The 15,612-nt window shown below is 39.5% G+C and overlaps 1 protein-coding gene across 1 annotated transcript in view; it reads left to right on the top strand.

Annotated features, from left to right (window-relative positions):
- The first annotated feature begins 536 nt into the window (after positions 1 to 536).
- The window catches only part of LOC131942960 (cubilin-like), a 76,689-nt gene continuing 61,613 nt past the window's right edge, over positions 537 to 15,612 (top strand). The window contains exons 1-9 of the mRNA XM_059302931.1: positions 537 to 585; positions 1,722 to 1,848; positions 3,123 to 3,352; positions 4,704 to 4,976; positions 5,431 to 5,562; positions 5,916 to 6,200; positions 6,431 to 6,557; positions 8,659 to 8,858; positions 9,166 to 9,307. Of these exons, the coding sequence (XP_059158914.1) occupies positions 537 to 585; positions 1,722 to 1,848; positions 3,123 to 3,352; positions 4,704 to 4,976; positions 5,431 to 5,562; positions 5,916 to 6,200; positions 6,431 to 6,557; positions 8,659 to 8,858; positions 9,166 to 9,307 (1,565 nt within the window). The remainder of the gene's footprint in view (positions 586 to 1,721; positions 1,849 to 3,122; positions 3,353 to 4,703; positions 4,977 to 5,430; positions 5,563 to 5,915; positions 6,201 to 6,430; positions 6,558 to 8,658; positions 8,859 to 9,165; positions 9,308 to 15,612) is intronic.

The following is a 15,612-nucleotide window of genomic DNA, read 5'->3' as shown; positions in this document are numbered from 1 at the left end:
AATAACAAAAAATGATAAACAAATAGGATGATTTTTATTACCAAGAGTGGTTACATTATTTTTAAAATTAAGTTTTACTTCTTTGAGGCCAGTTTTAATTTTTCACTAGACTACCCGTTATCTAGTTAGATAACTGCGGATTTCGGGGTCATCCATAAATGACATCACGTCTGTCACTAATCATCGCAAAATAACCAGACCCCACATTTAAAAAGGCGTCACACCTCAGACGTTTTTGTCTTTTAAAAACACTGACTTCGTCTGAGCATGGGTCTGACAACAAAATCTTTTCATTTGCTGAAGTCAGAAAAACAGGTCAACTTTATTTCACCTGCCCAGTGCCCTCCCAACTCAGACATGTTTTTGTCTGTGAAAACACAGATTTTTGCTGAGCCTTGGTCTGACCACACAATCTCTTCATATGCTGTCGTCACATGTGAACTTTACACCTACCAAAACTACTTCACCTGCCCAGTGTTCCGCCAAGTCTCAGACAACATGTTTTATCTTTAAAAAAAAAAAGATTCCGGCCGAGCATGGCTCTGACGACACTGTCCACGTTATATACTGAGGACAAAGAAACAGGTGAACTCTACTTCACCTGACCTGTATCCCGCTACGTTCCAATAGGCAAAGGCAACATAAACATTCACAACTAAAAACAAAAAAAAAACAAAAAAAATAAAAACAACAAAAAAAAAACTAACACTGGCAAGTCTAGGACCCAAGCCACCCGCATGGTAACATATTGTGCTAACCTCTTAGCTATCAAGGATCGTACTCTAGGGAAGTTAATAACTTATATATTTTACTTCTAAGCGGCGTAATCAATAGGCCACAATGGGCCACACAGTCTATGATGGAAGCCGCCATTTTATGTACTAAAAAGTAAACAAATCATGTGACGTCACTATTCAGCCATAGTAAACCATTGCTTGAAAATTTTAAAATCAATGTGGTTAATCTACATATAAAATAAATCAATTATTTAATTAACATCTTTAAATAAATTTGTGATTAACAGTCTGTCTGAAAACAAAAATTGTTCTCTACCTACATACTATTTTACAGCTCTCCACGTAGAGCAGATTCTCTCCATTACCCAATCAGAAAAAAAAAATATGCAAACATGTAAACAAACTTGAGTTTTAGTGGTATATAGATTGGATAAACATTTTCATCGAAAGAACCAAGCTATAGAAACAGTTTTCAGAGGAATAATCTGATTTGTCTACGATTTTTTCTCTCGGAAAATGTGTATTATTTGGATTTCATATATATATATATATATATATATATATATATATATATATATATATATATATATATATATGTATAAATATATATATAAATATATATATATGTATATATATATATATATATATATATATATATATATATATATATATATATATATATATATATATATATATATATATATATATATATATATATATATGTATGTATAAATATATATATATATATATATATATATATATATATATATATATATATATATATATATATATATATATATATATATATATAGATATATATTAAATAATGTATATTTTTATGGTATTTCTGTAAAACGCAAAGGGACAAAAACGAATGGTTATTTAAAAATATAAAAAAAAAATTTAAAAACTTGTTTTAAAATGATTAATGCAGTCAGAAAAAAAATAAAATTTTTTGTAGCCATTTTGTTTTTTTATCGCAAGAATGCGGTGGAAAACTTGTCGGACCAGGCGGAACTATATCGTCACCAAACTACCCCAGCAGCTACCCCAACAATGCCAAATGTAACTGGACAATCATGGCCGGGGTCAACGAGATTATAAATCTTGAGTAAGTTCATGTTTGTCTTTGTATACTATTTAACGATTCAACTTGCTCAAAATTAGGTGTGTTTTTTTATTTTATAGTGAAAACATTTTCGAATAAATATCCCACCTGACTGGTTAGAATAAAAAGGATGGCATGCAGTGTTGCGGGGGGGGGGGGGGGGGGATTTATTAATTTGAGACCTATAGTGACTAGGCTTATGTAGAGTAGTGGCTTATCTTTACGCATGAGCTATTGGTAGTTTAATATGCAAATTAAGTGCCGCCTGGGGCAGGGTTTTTTCCACACCCAACACAAACGACTGCTCAAGGATGGCCTAATGCATTCGTGAGTGGTTCGCTGTATACACATGTTGCGCTTTAAATTATGGCTTTAACGGTGGTGTAGAATTCGAAGACAGCTGCCGTTTAAAGGTATTCAATCATTGCCGTATTGTATACATGATGTTTGATTTTTATAAAATTGAGAACTCTGAGTGAAAAGTTACTTGAAAGCCTTCTAGATATAATTGTTACGTGCACTAGCAATAATCTTTTCTTTCGGGCTCTTTTTTGGGGAAATAGTCATACAGAAACAATTCACACCCACATTTTAATATAAATAACTTAAATAAATTGGCATGTGATAGAATTCATTTTATATTTTATTGAAAGTATCGGTGATATCGGTGACATTTACGCCTCCTAATCAATTCATATCTCAACCTCTCTCCAGCATTCGTATTGGAAATTCGGTCAATTTACTTATTGTAACTTAACTCATAACTCATGGCGACGAATACCTATTATACAAAAAAGAGAAATCCGCCTTAAGGGCTGTATTTATTTCGGGTAACAGCTATTTGCGTTTCCTAATCTATGACAGCCAACAATGTGAGACGATGAGTGTAGTAAACCCACACGAATGTTATTAAAGAGAAAAAAGGATACACTTTAATAATAAAGTCTTCTTATTCTTTCTAAATTGTAATGTTGGACAGGATTTTTTTAAACACAATTAAGTATTACGTGTCAACATGGTATGTGTCGTCTGTTCCGATGATTTCGATTTCAGCCTGTGTTTCTTTCTGGATTTGCTTCCATGGCCCTTGTCCATCAAAGAACAAACTAAAAGCTGGTGGTTGTTTTTAGGACTTTTCCCAACTATCGAGGCTCATCTGTCGTGGGTTTGAACTACGGCTACAATAAGCTCACAAGATTAAAAGAGATCCGACGGATAACACAGGTCATCAAAGTATATCTTAAAATTAAATGATTTGTAAATATTTTCCTTTGCAGATTCAAAATTGTAGATTTCGATGGCTACATGGACGCATGCCCAGATTATGCTGTTATTTATGACGGAGACAGCATAAGGTCACCTGTCATACAGCAGCTATGCAGGTACAAGAATTCTACAGAGTTGACAAGTCTTTTTGTGCGTTCAACATCAAATAAAGTTTATGTTACTTTTACATCGGACGCTTTCAATCAGAGACAAGGATTCCTGGCTAACTACTGGACTCATGGTAAACAAGTAATTATTAATGTGATCAAATTGTTGTAATTTTCAGTACGTAATAATTCAAATAATTATTTACATTTGAATCGTTAAATAAACGATCTTTTCATTTGTTTAAAACAAAAGCAGCTACGTGTTATGAGCAGTAAAGGAGCTGAATGTACTAAATTTACACAGGCATCCAATGTTTTATGATAATGGGGTCGACACCTAGTGCAGAATTTACAGAGGAAAAAGGCTTTGTTGAATATTTTGAATAACTGATAATCAACGACCGGAGGAGGGGGGGGGGATGAAAAAAAAATCTAATAATTTACGATGAAAATAACGCTTTTACCACATTAATTAATAGGTGGCATAACCCTAGCCCAATCCCTAGCATTAACCCTATCCCTAGCATTAACCCTATCCCTAGCATTAACCCTATCCCTATCCCTATCCCTATCCCTATCCCTATCCCTATCCCTATCCCTATCCCTATCCCTATCCCTATCCCTATCCCTATCCCTATCCCTATCCCTATCCCTATCCCTGGCCCTGGCCCTAGCCCTAGCCCTAACCCTAACCCTAACCCTGACACTGTGCGGGGGGTAATTGACAGGGGGGAATTACTCCGGGGGTAGTGACGGGGGAGGGGGTGGAATGTCCGGGGGGGGGGGGATAATTGACGGTGGGGGGGGGGGGTAATGCCCTATTCCCATATTTTTTTTTCTGGTGGAGGGGGTGTGACAACATCAAGTGCCGCACCGGGTGACACCCGACCTAACAACGCCACTGCTTTGAGTGATCATGTCAAAATGTGCTGACTTAGACGTAGTCAGTGAAATAGTATTGACCCGATTAATGATTGCTTGTGCTTGGGATTTTATATTGCATTCTGACATCCTGTATTGCCATCCTTTGAAACAAGGCTATCATAAAGCAATTCATTGTTAGGACTAGACCATTGTGTCCTCCACATTATAGTATTTGTTTACATCAAATCGTACGAAGCAAACGTGCGTCTACACTTGACTGCGTCGAATAATGGATGGTCCAGTAACGCAACTAGTGTGTGTTTTGTCTCTCATGATCAGCCCCTTAAAGCACGTAACCCAAGTGTGTTACCATCATATCCTTATCCTATACCTACTTAGGCAATGTTACAATAAATCTATTTAGCAACACGCAAATTAGCATTTGGCTCTCTATTTTTAGATAACGAACACACTTATCTCTAATGTTAGTGTCCCACTCTACTCAACTGTAGCCCAACTTAAGCACACGTTTAACCTAGTTTCTAAACTTATACACACGTTACACACAATCATTTTTTATACCGCTATCAAGTGTAAACACGTGTGTTTATATTTAACTAGCATGTCAACCAATGACGTATGGTCCACAAAGATGTACACAAAACTGCAGCTGTCTAGCAGAGAACACTGTATTTTGCAACAACTTTAACGGCTCGTGTACCTGTAAGAAAGGATGGACGTCACCTACCTGTGGAACTGACATTGACGAGTGTGCACCTCCCCTCAATGAAGCTTGTCCACGCGACTATCAAATCTGTAAGAACAAACCTGGGAGTTTTGAATGTGAATGTCAGGCTGGTTTGGTTAGAAATGAAACAACCGGAGCTTGCCAAGGTAATATCACAAATTACAATGGTTTCAAACTAGACGGCTCTTACTATTGTATTACATATGAATGCCTACACATGTACAAAAAGAAGAAAAAAAAACCAGTGCGGATGTTATTGTTATGTCTTGTTAGCGATTGTTATGTCTCTTGTATTGTGTCCCTTGAGTGTTCAGTGTGTTAACTGTGTTATGTATCTGATGTGTACCAGTTAAAGGTAGAAACAGGACAAGTCTTCTGAGCTGTCTGTATATATGAATAGAGTACAAAGGTTAACTCAGAGAACTACGTCGTAAAGTAATGTAACAAACATAAACATATCGGCGTATTTTAGTGTAATATTTTTCTATTTCTATGTATTTAACAATAGGGAGTTTAACATCCTCCAACATTTTTGATTATTTTAAATTTTCAATCATTTTAAAACTTACAAGATTTTTATCGCTGCTATTTTTTTTAAAGCTGACACTAACGCATCCTGTACCAGTGCTTGTCCGGGTTTATGTGGGAAGGTAACTTTTCAAGGGCAGGTCACTCCAACAGAGCAGTGCTACTGTCCGTACAACACAAAGTTGGATGGCAGTCAATGTCTAGGTGATTTGAATGTTTATCATTATGTTTAAAGACAACATGTTTTAATGGTATGTTTATTTTATGCTGTCTAAAAATGTAAAATATTATCGAAGCCTTTAACTTTTTGTAATACCACCAGTCTTTAGAAAAAGAACCTAAGTTCTAACCGGTATCACTCGATTTAAAAAAAAAAAAAAACTTGTGAATTGCGATTAAAAAAAAACATTATGGGCTTACAGAAGTTGACCAAGCTCAGTAAACATTTCTGTAAAAAAATTATAGAAACATCGATTATTGATTGCCTTTTAGTTTTTGTTTTCATAATGTTCTTGATCCCTCCTCACTGTTTTAATAGTTTTATACCACTGTTTTAGCATGCACCAACTTGACTTATGGAAGAAACTGTGAAAGGAGTTGCAGCACTTGTGACAAGACTAACACCCAACGTTGTGACAATGTCACTGGTCAGTGTATCTGTTTACCTGGCTGGTCAGGCAGCACATGTGCTGATGACGTCGATGAGTGTAGATTTAGCGGCAACCTCAGGGTTTGCAGGGAGACAACTGGCAATTATCATTGTGTGAACACCATAGGAAGCTATAGATGTGATTGTAATCAGGGTTATGAAAAGGTAGCTAATGGAACCTGCACACCAATAGGTAAAAATTGAAATTGAATTGTTTTTTTTTGGAAAAATTCATTTTGGTAAATAGATTAGTCAGTTAAAACAATACTTCCATTTTTTTTAGTACAGATGCATTGTTTATAAATATAAATGACAATGTAAACTTTAGGAAGGGAAAGAATACTATTCTTGCATTTAATAGTTTAATCAAAATTTATTCTAGTAAATCTCAATTCATTAACTCATATTTTTCATCATTCTCAGTTTGCAATTTCACATTAAATGCAAGTACAGGAAACATAACATCACCCTATTATCCAGAAAACTATTATTCATTGATCCCTTGTACATGGACAATTACAGTTGCTACAGGAAAATCTATCAATTTAAGGTAAATTATTTTTTCCAGGAAAACATTCAGTAAAAATATTGTCCTAATTAATTTTTATTATTTTAAAAGGTGCAAGCGTGTTTGAAAACGTTTGATCACATTTTTTTCTACCTGTGTTAAAACATTTTTTACATAAGAAAAATAAACATTTCTTAAGTGTACAGCATACACGATGTTGAAACCGTTTAATTTAATGTTAACTTTTACAATTAATGCTGTTCATTTTTAAGTTCATGTAGATTATAATAGTATAATGTTTCTCATAGCGAATTTTAAAAAAAGCTAATGCACATTGTCTACCACAATAATTAACCAATGCGTCTATATGTCTGAGTGGGTGAATGGATTATTTATTTTGTATTATTTTATTGGGTGCGAATCTGTGAGTGAATGGTCCGCTGGACAGCAGCTACGGGGATTCCCCTTCCGCCCGAAGCGGTCAGTATAAAAGCTGACCGCTCGGATAATTTTGTTCCTTTGATCCGAGGCGAGATGCAGATCGGGTCGGTTTCTGTGTGGGCGCGTGGCGCACCTCATGCGTGAAGGTATTTGTTTTTTTATTTTATTTTTATGTTTGGTTTGTATGACTGCGGCTGCCGATGTTTCTCGTTTTCTTTCATTTTCGTCTAAAACGAGATAGTGAGCATTGGCATTTCTGGTACACATGTGGTGTGTCCTATTTGAAATATAATTTTATATTTCCTTGGCGTGTTTTAGACCACATGGTTTAGGTCGTTATGTTTAGGAGTGTTTCCTAAACTGGTGCGAATGTGTGTGTGTGTGTGTGTGTTATTTACTTGATTATTTTACTTTATTATTATGTATATATTGATGTACATATTTGTCCATGCATTTTCTTATGTTTTCCTTTTCTTCCCCCCCCCCCCCCTTCCAGTGAGGTTGCTTGTGCAACTTGGCTGGTGTTTTGTGTATATAGTTTTGTACGCAATGTTTTGTACGTATTGTTTTGTACGTAATGTTTTCTACGTAATGTATTGTACGTAGTGGTTGTACGTAGTGGCTGCACGTTGTGTTTTGTTTGGTGTGGACTTTTGGATGTCGAGAAAGGATGAAGGGAGGTTTCTGTGTGTCAGAGCCTGGACCATCCTAGGCATCATAAGTCGGTGCAGCACCATCAAATAGTCGAACGTAATGTTTTGTGTATATTGTTTTGTATATATTGTTTTGTCACGTTAATGTCTGTTTGGTTTAGTAGTGTCTGTAGTTTTTTTATCTATTCATTTTTTTACAACATCTTGATTAGTTCCATTTAATAAATTCACTGAATTGCTAAAGTTTTTTTGTTTTTATTTAGGCTAAGGTTAAGGTTATTAACCAGTCTGGGTTTAGCCGGACTTGCACTGACCGGACAGTAGTTATATAAGCCTAGAAGGGTAGATTTTAGTTATCCCCAACCCTAGCAGGGCGTACATATGTCTTGCAGTGTGATTACTTTCATAGTAGTGTAAAGGGGTCGGCGTGGTCGACTCGGTAAAGCTCATGGTTGCTAAACCGAAAAGTCTCGAGTTCGAACCCTCGGGCAGATGAGGCTCGTTAGCTGGGGATAGCCACTCGTCTAGGAGAGACAACTCCAAAATTAAACAACTGCTGCCTTGTAGTTTGTTCTTGGTTGGACAAAGGCTATGGAAGCAAATCCAAAAAGAAAAGCAGGCTGAAATCGGAGTCAATGGCCTCAATGGCGCATAACCAGTTGACACGTAACGCTTAATTGTGTTGGAGGTGTGGTCGAGTCGGCAAAAAGCTCATGGTTGATAAATTCGAACAAAGTCTCGATTTCAAACCCACTGGCAGATAAATCTTGATCCCCTTCAGCACTAATAATTAAGAACGAAGAAGAAGAAGAAGATAGTAGTGTAAAAATGATTCCAAATATTTATTTTAGAGTTTTGTGTGTTTACTGCATGTTAAACTTCTGTAGGCCCTCTGTTTGATTTGTGTTATGTGAATCTCCATAAACTTTAAAATACAAAGAAATCTAAATCTATTCCAGAATGTTTATGAGTATAAAAAATCTTGAAAAGTTAAATTTATTATTTTATTTCCCTAACATTCTAACAATTATTTTTTTTTCAATCCTCAGGTTTTCCCAATTCTATGCTCAAGATTTTTACAGTTTTGTTCACATTTTTGATGGCCATAATGCAGATTCTTTCCTATTGTTCAGATTTCATTCTAGTGTTGTTAACAAAGTAATAAGAACTACAGGGAACACTATGCATATTAAATTTAATTCAACCATTAAAATATATGGAAGATTTAATGGGACTTATACAACCAATGGTAATAATTTTATAGTTTATCTAAATAACAATGTTATAACAACAATAACAATGTCCAAATATTCTTCTCCATGAAACAGTGATATAATTTATGCTGACACTAATAGAAAACGTTCTATATCCATTAATTGTTAAATTTACCCATAAATTTTAAATACCTTTTCTGATGTTTCTGGATATTGTATTTACATTTGGCCTTTTTATTTAAATAAAGTATAAATGTGCTTTGAATGAGCAATCCAGCTAAAATATCAGACTAAAATGGTTCAATACTCTGAGGGTTACACTAGACGTATGTTCTATTGCAGATTTTGCCAGTGGGTGCAAACAAAGCATCAACGCAACTGACGAGAGGCAAATCCTTAAAAATCCTGGCTACCCAACATATATCAACAACACTGTCTGCTATTGGGCGATTCATGCACCTGTTGGATACAATGTTTCTCTAAGGTAATAAGAATAATTTGATTCCTGGGGCTGTTTTTTTAATAGATGCCTTTCACACGATTAATATGTAACATTTCTTCTAATAATGAAACAATGATAACGACTAATAAATGCTGAGTTAGACTAAACATTGTAGTTTAACAAAAATTAGGAAGTAGACACATTTTAAATTTCATATACATAAGTGACACTTAGTCAGGGGCGTAGCGAGGGGGGGGGGCGGGGGTGCGGAACGCACCGGGTGACACCATTTAGGGGGGTGACACCATCGCAAAAAATAGCAAAATATCTAGAGAAAAACTTGAGGGGTGGGGGGTGCTAATCGAAAGTTCGAGGGGGGGGGGGTGCAAATCGAAAACTTGAGGGGGGGGGGTGCAAATTGAACATTTGAAAGTTTGTCCCCGGGAAGGGTAGCTACGCCTCTGGGGGGGTGACACCATTAAGTGCCGCACTTAGTGAGGACCTACATAAACCTAACAATCCTATTGTACCTATCAGAATCAATAGTGGTATAAACTGCTGTATTAAACAGTATTTATATATTTGTTATCAATAGAATAACAAAACGTTTATGTAGCCCTTACTCACTGGGGATGCTTTTACCCACTGAGGTGTTGTAGTTAAGACGGGCTGGCCCTGAGATTTAGAACACACTGACACCGACAGTTGTTGTCAAGTACTGGCCCGAAAGGCGATGCGTCGGGTCGGAGTCTGGTTGGGACCACCTTAATTGCCAGTTCCTCCTCATCATCTGCCTACCTAGTTGGGATGATCACTTTCCATCGTTCTTCTTATCGCCGTCTCTCTTCCTCTGCCAATATTGTGCCAGCATCCATATCTAGCATTCCCACCGGAAGAGGAAGTTCCGATGCAATGTCCGACATTGCCCTTTTCCTGTCTCCTCCTGCACAGTGTACACTGGCACGTCATCCGCTCTATCCACTACCACATAAATCTCGGCCTCCCACTTGTCGCTGATTTTTGACGTGACTCTAGGACCCAAACGGCGAACTAAGCACCGATCTCCAACCTCCAGCTCAGCAGCGTGGGCTGAAATGTCGTATCTGACCTTGTTCCGGTCAGCCGCTTTGACCATGTTCTCGGCTGCTCTTCCGTAGGCCGACTTCAGTTGGGTTTTTAGGCTTTGTATAAACTGCGTCGGTGTTCCCTGTTTCTTTCTTCCCACATCGATCCCGAAAGTTAAATCGATGGGCAGCCTAGGATGACGACCGAAGAAGAGGAAATATGAACTGTAGCCTGTGCTTGAATGGATACAGCTATTGTACGCATGTACAACGGTCGGCAGTTTTTCCTCTATGTCGCCTTCTCGTCCTCCTCAAGGCTTCGGATCATGTTTAGCAACGTCATGTTCCACCTTTCTACTGGGTTTCCTGCGGGATGGTAGGGTGTGGTCCGACACTTGCGAATACCCGCCATTTCACACAGGTATTTCACAAATTTGGCTCCAAAATCTCTCCCCTGGTCGGTGAGGAATCTCTTCTTTGGAAAATTGTAAGTCATGAAAAAATCATGCCACTGTGTCCTGGCTATCGTTTTCGCTGTCCGGTCTTTGGTGCACACACTGCCACTGCAAACTTTGTAAAGGGGTCTAACATCACTAGAACATTTTGTTTGTGACCTTCTGCTTTAATAGTTAGATAATCTATTGAAAGCAGTTCTAATGGAAACGAAGTGGTTATTGTTTCCATCTGTGCTAGCTAAACTGGTGCACCCTTCCTTAGACATCTCCCACATTTCTTGATCTTCCTTTCAAGGTCTCGGAACATATGTGGCCAGTAAAACCGCATTCGAGCATGTTTAATCGCATCATCCAGATGGGTATGAAATAGATCTTCATGTACACCTTGCATTGCTTATTTCAGATGTGACCTTGGGATAACTAATTGAAATCTACTTCCTAATTCATCATCTGCTACTTTTCGATATAGGACTCCATCTTTCATTACTAATTTCTTTTGTTCCCTGACAAATGCTCTTTCCTCTGGTGTGCTGTCTGCTGACATTTCTAACTTGCCTCCTTGGTCTACTTGTTTAATGACCCACGCAATGATAGTATCGGCCAACTGATGACTCCTCCACTCTTCCATAGAAATATAATGATAAGGCCCATCTGACTGTTCTAAGATATCATCTCTGATGGCTGACGGAGTCTTTACCACCTGTTCGACAGCCGGCATGTACGTGATACCTTCCCCGTTAGTTCTCATATCCGTTGAGAAATTCGGTTGGCTCTCGCCACCCTTGGCTGCAATTATGGCTGATACTAGATGTGTGCCGATGTGAATCAACTTGGCAGCTTGCAACTCAAATTTTTCCGCATTGTCCCTCAAAAATTTGGTGTCTTCGAGCAAAACTTGAAATTGCTCATCCTCCTCTGCCAGCTAGTCCTGGTGTCGTCTGGACAATAACTCGGCATCTACACGAGTAGACCTTTTTTTGTACTGCAGGTCAAAGTCATAGATCGACAGAGACGCCAGCCAGCGATCACTTGTAGCATCCAGTTTGGCATTCCGAAGAATGTAGCACAGGGGATTATTGTCTGTGACCACCTTGATGTGTGAGCCAACGATATAGTCATAGAACTTCTCAGTCATCGCCCACTTAAGAGCTAGAAACTCTCGTTTGTGGGCCGGGTAGTTGCGTTCTGTCTTGTTCAGGGATGGGCTAGCATTAGCAATCACCTGTGTCGTGCCGTCTTGCTCTTGATACAGTATGGCACCTATTCCTGTACCACTGGGATCGCAGTGCAGAGTAAAAGGCTTTTCCCTGTCCCAATGCCCACAATAGGCTCTTCGGTCAACGCATTCATTAGCGTTTCAAATGCTTTCTGCTGAGTCTCACCCCACATGTGCGATATATCCGACGTTAAATGAATGGTGGCCGGTTTGTGGCTTCCTTTTTTGGTTCCTTTAGGCATTTACCGTACAGTTAGATCATGTAATGGCCTAGAAATTTGAGCAAAGTTTGGAATAAATCGCCTGTAATATCCGGCAAAGCCAATAAACGATTTGACATCCAGGACAGTTCTCGGCCTCGGCCAATTGATTAACGCTTTAATCTTCTCAGGATCTGGCTTGATTCCCTTATCTGTAATTACGTGTCCTAGATGCCGAACTTCGGATGTCCCAAACACACGTTTGTCAGGGTCTATGTTTAGACCGTACCTCCGGAGACGGTGTAATGCCTGGATTGTACGTTCCTCTAACTCATCCAGAGTTCTACCGTGCAACAAGATGTCATCTAAGAACACAATCAGTTCTGTCAGATTCATGTCTGCAAAGACTTTCTCCATTAGCCTCTGAAATGTTGGAGGAGCGTTCTTTAATCCCATAGGCATTCGTTCGAATTGATACAATCCGAACGGTGTGGTGAACGCAGAGATAAGTTTTGCTCTCTCTGTCATCGGTACTTGGTAATATGCCCAACTCAGGTCCATACTTGTGAAAAACTTGGCCCCGCTCAAAGTCAGGAACATATCCTCTATTTGTGGGATGGCATAACTGTCCTTAATAGTATAAAGGACAGTTATGTAGGGCATATTACCAAGTACCGCTGACAGAGAGATAATAGTGTGAGCGTTAATTTTCCGATAGTCTATACACACGCATAATGCACCTGATTTCTTTCTCACCAGCACAATATGGCTTGCATACGGTGAGGATGAGGGCGTGATGATTTTAGCATCCAATAGTTCTTGAATATGCTGTTTTGCTTCGGTGAAATCCTTTGGTGGGATAGGTCTGGGTCGTTCTTTTACCCAAGCACCTGCTTCTAGCTCAATATTGTGACCTACTTAGGTCTTTCTTTCTTTATATAATTTAGTTTCTTGGTTTAGGTAATCGACCTTGGGAGAGTTGTACGGTCGCCTGAACTCCTCCGTCACGTCATGTGATGAGATTTTAATTGGTTGTTCCGATCCTTAGCAGATCCTCGACCAATGGTCTTACGACATTGAAGTAACTTCCCTTGGTTTTGATCTTGTTTAAAAAAACCCTGAATACGAAAGCTCAGGCAGCTTTTGACCCTAGATCTTGAGAGAGAGAGAGAGAGAGAGAGATTGCCGTGTGTGTGTGTGTGACGCCATTTTGAGTTGCTTAGTTTGTGGCGGCAATTTATTTTCCTTATTATAGGTGTTTATAGCGCCATTCAGTGTTTCCACTATTTTTCCTTAAGGTGTATTCTCTCACCAATGCCACATCTGTGATATTTGTTATTTAGTCTAGTGATTTATTTCATCAACTGTGAGTTGGCTGTAAGTTGATTTTTGGATTACTATTTACTCTTAGTTTCTATTATATTTTGGTATAGACCAAGTGTCATTTTTATACTTGTACACTTACTAAAATGTAGTTGACAGTTTCTCCTAGTTGTGAGTCACATCATTTCTACGTGTCCGCCCTATATCATTTTGACGAGCCCACGTAGTAATTTGTTGTGTTCATACTCTGTCTAGTGGATCTCTATCATTAACTACACATAAACGAACCCGGGGTGTTCGCTAGATCTGCGGCTGTCAGATAGCGATCATAATAATATCATGAGCTACCTCAGTGGTCAACTCTAAATCAAGTTTATTGTGTATGAACACGTCACTAAATTCATACAGTCTTCTAGTGAAATGGTCACGCCACTCTGGAGTTGTGTTTTCCCCAAACTTGAAATTCAAGTCATTATTTCCACCTGCCTCTAAAGAGACTATGCGGGTTGAGTTAGAAAGGTTAGCTGTCGCCGGTACTCAGTGTTTCTTCCAGACTTTTTTCTCCGGGGGGGGGGGGGGGGGCACTTGAAATCTTCGGGGGGGGGGGGCGGTAAACTTTCTTCGGGGGGGGGGGGGCGGACACTGTTAAAAGTATATATTTTCTATATAAATTATATACCGTACCTCGTGAAATTCAGCCAAAAGGTCAGAGATGCTGTACATTGATTGGATCATAAAAACATCAGCTATAATATCTTTCTGCTTTAACTCCATATCATGATCTGACATGTTGCATAGTGTCACCTGTACTCCACACAGATCATCCACACTCACCTTGTCCGCAACCACATGCAACACTTCGGGCAATTTAACTTCCGTGGGCTCTTGGAGCAGCACACTTGCACAAGTGCGTATGGTATTAACTTGTGGCCTCCCCTTGACACAATCATATCGTACCGAATGGTGGCACCATTACACCTTTACCGGCCAGTTAAATGTGTCCCAATTTCCCACTTTCGTGGGCTCTGTCCAGCTGATGCCCCATCATAAAAGCAGCTTCCCCCTTAATACGCTGTTCTGCCAATTTAGGGGGCGTCAGCTTCTTGAACGCATTCGTTACCAGAATTATAGGCATCCGCTCCGAGAGAGGGCTATTACCACCGACCAATGCCGAGACTTGCACAGCCTGTACTCTACCTGCGATAATTTCAGGAAATGTACACGTGACAGATATGATACCCAAATATGGTACCTCTTGTCCCCCGGCTCCAGTTACTGTAACAGGTGTCTGCAGGTGCTGGAGAGGAATATGAGATAACCTCTCCTTATAGAATTTCTGCGACACGATAGTGACTTGGGATCCACTTTCCAGCAAACATTGGACATCTACACGTTCCACCTGTATGGTCGCTTCACATGCCTGCCCTATCAACGCTTCCAATACCGCCGCCTCTGTGCTTAGATCAGCTAGGACGTAAGCGGAGGTCACGGTCAGATTTCTTCGTTTCCGGCAGTTTCTGTTGATGCTGGTGTGTAAAACACGAAACCCTGTCGGTAACTGCGCAGTGAGAGGTGCTGTTCCACGTAGCTCCAACGTTTGATCCGCTGCAAGGGTCACAACCACGTCTCGGAGGCGTACCGTTTTAGTGTCGGCTACTTTTTGGTGAGGTTGCGTACCTCCCCTACTGAACTCAGTGCTCTTGCCGGAGTCGCCTTAGGCTGAAAGCTTCGTGGAATAGCTTTAGTTTGGGCGCTTGGTAGCCCCTGTTTCCCTGCTGTTGACTTTGTTACCTGGCAGCTTTTCTCGGCCAGTCGCGAAAATAGTGCTCTCTGGATCCACACCCACACGCTTGTTTCCGGACTAGGATGTCTGCCACCTTCTCCGCCAGACGGTCGAGTTGTTCCTCCGTGAGCATCGGCGGCGTCGTCTCTTGGTGAACAGCTGTCGTTACCGCGTCGACCTGGATAGTCCTGTTAGCTGCTCCCTTGGCTGCGACTGGGGACTCAGTTGTCTCGTCCATCCTTCTAACAGCTTTCAGGACGTCCCCCAACTTCGGGCTGGCTTCCCCTGGGAAACCAAATATGCCTC

This window comes from Physella acuta, unplaced genomic scaffold (assembly GCF_028476545.2).
Source record: "Physella acuta isolate Inbredline_101_S28 unplaced genomic scaffold, ASM2847654v3 ptg000435l, whole genome shotgun sequence".
NCBI lineage: Eukaryota > Metazoa > Mollusca > Gastropoda > Physidae > Physella > Physella acuta.
The sequence above is the reverse complement of the archived record's forward strand: the minus strand, read 5'-3'. Positions and strand labels throughout refer to the sequence as shown.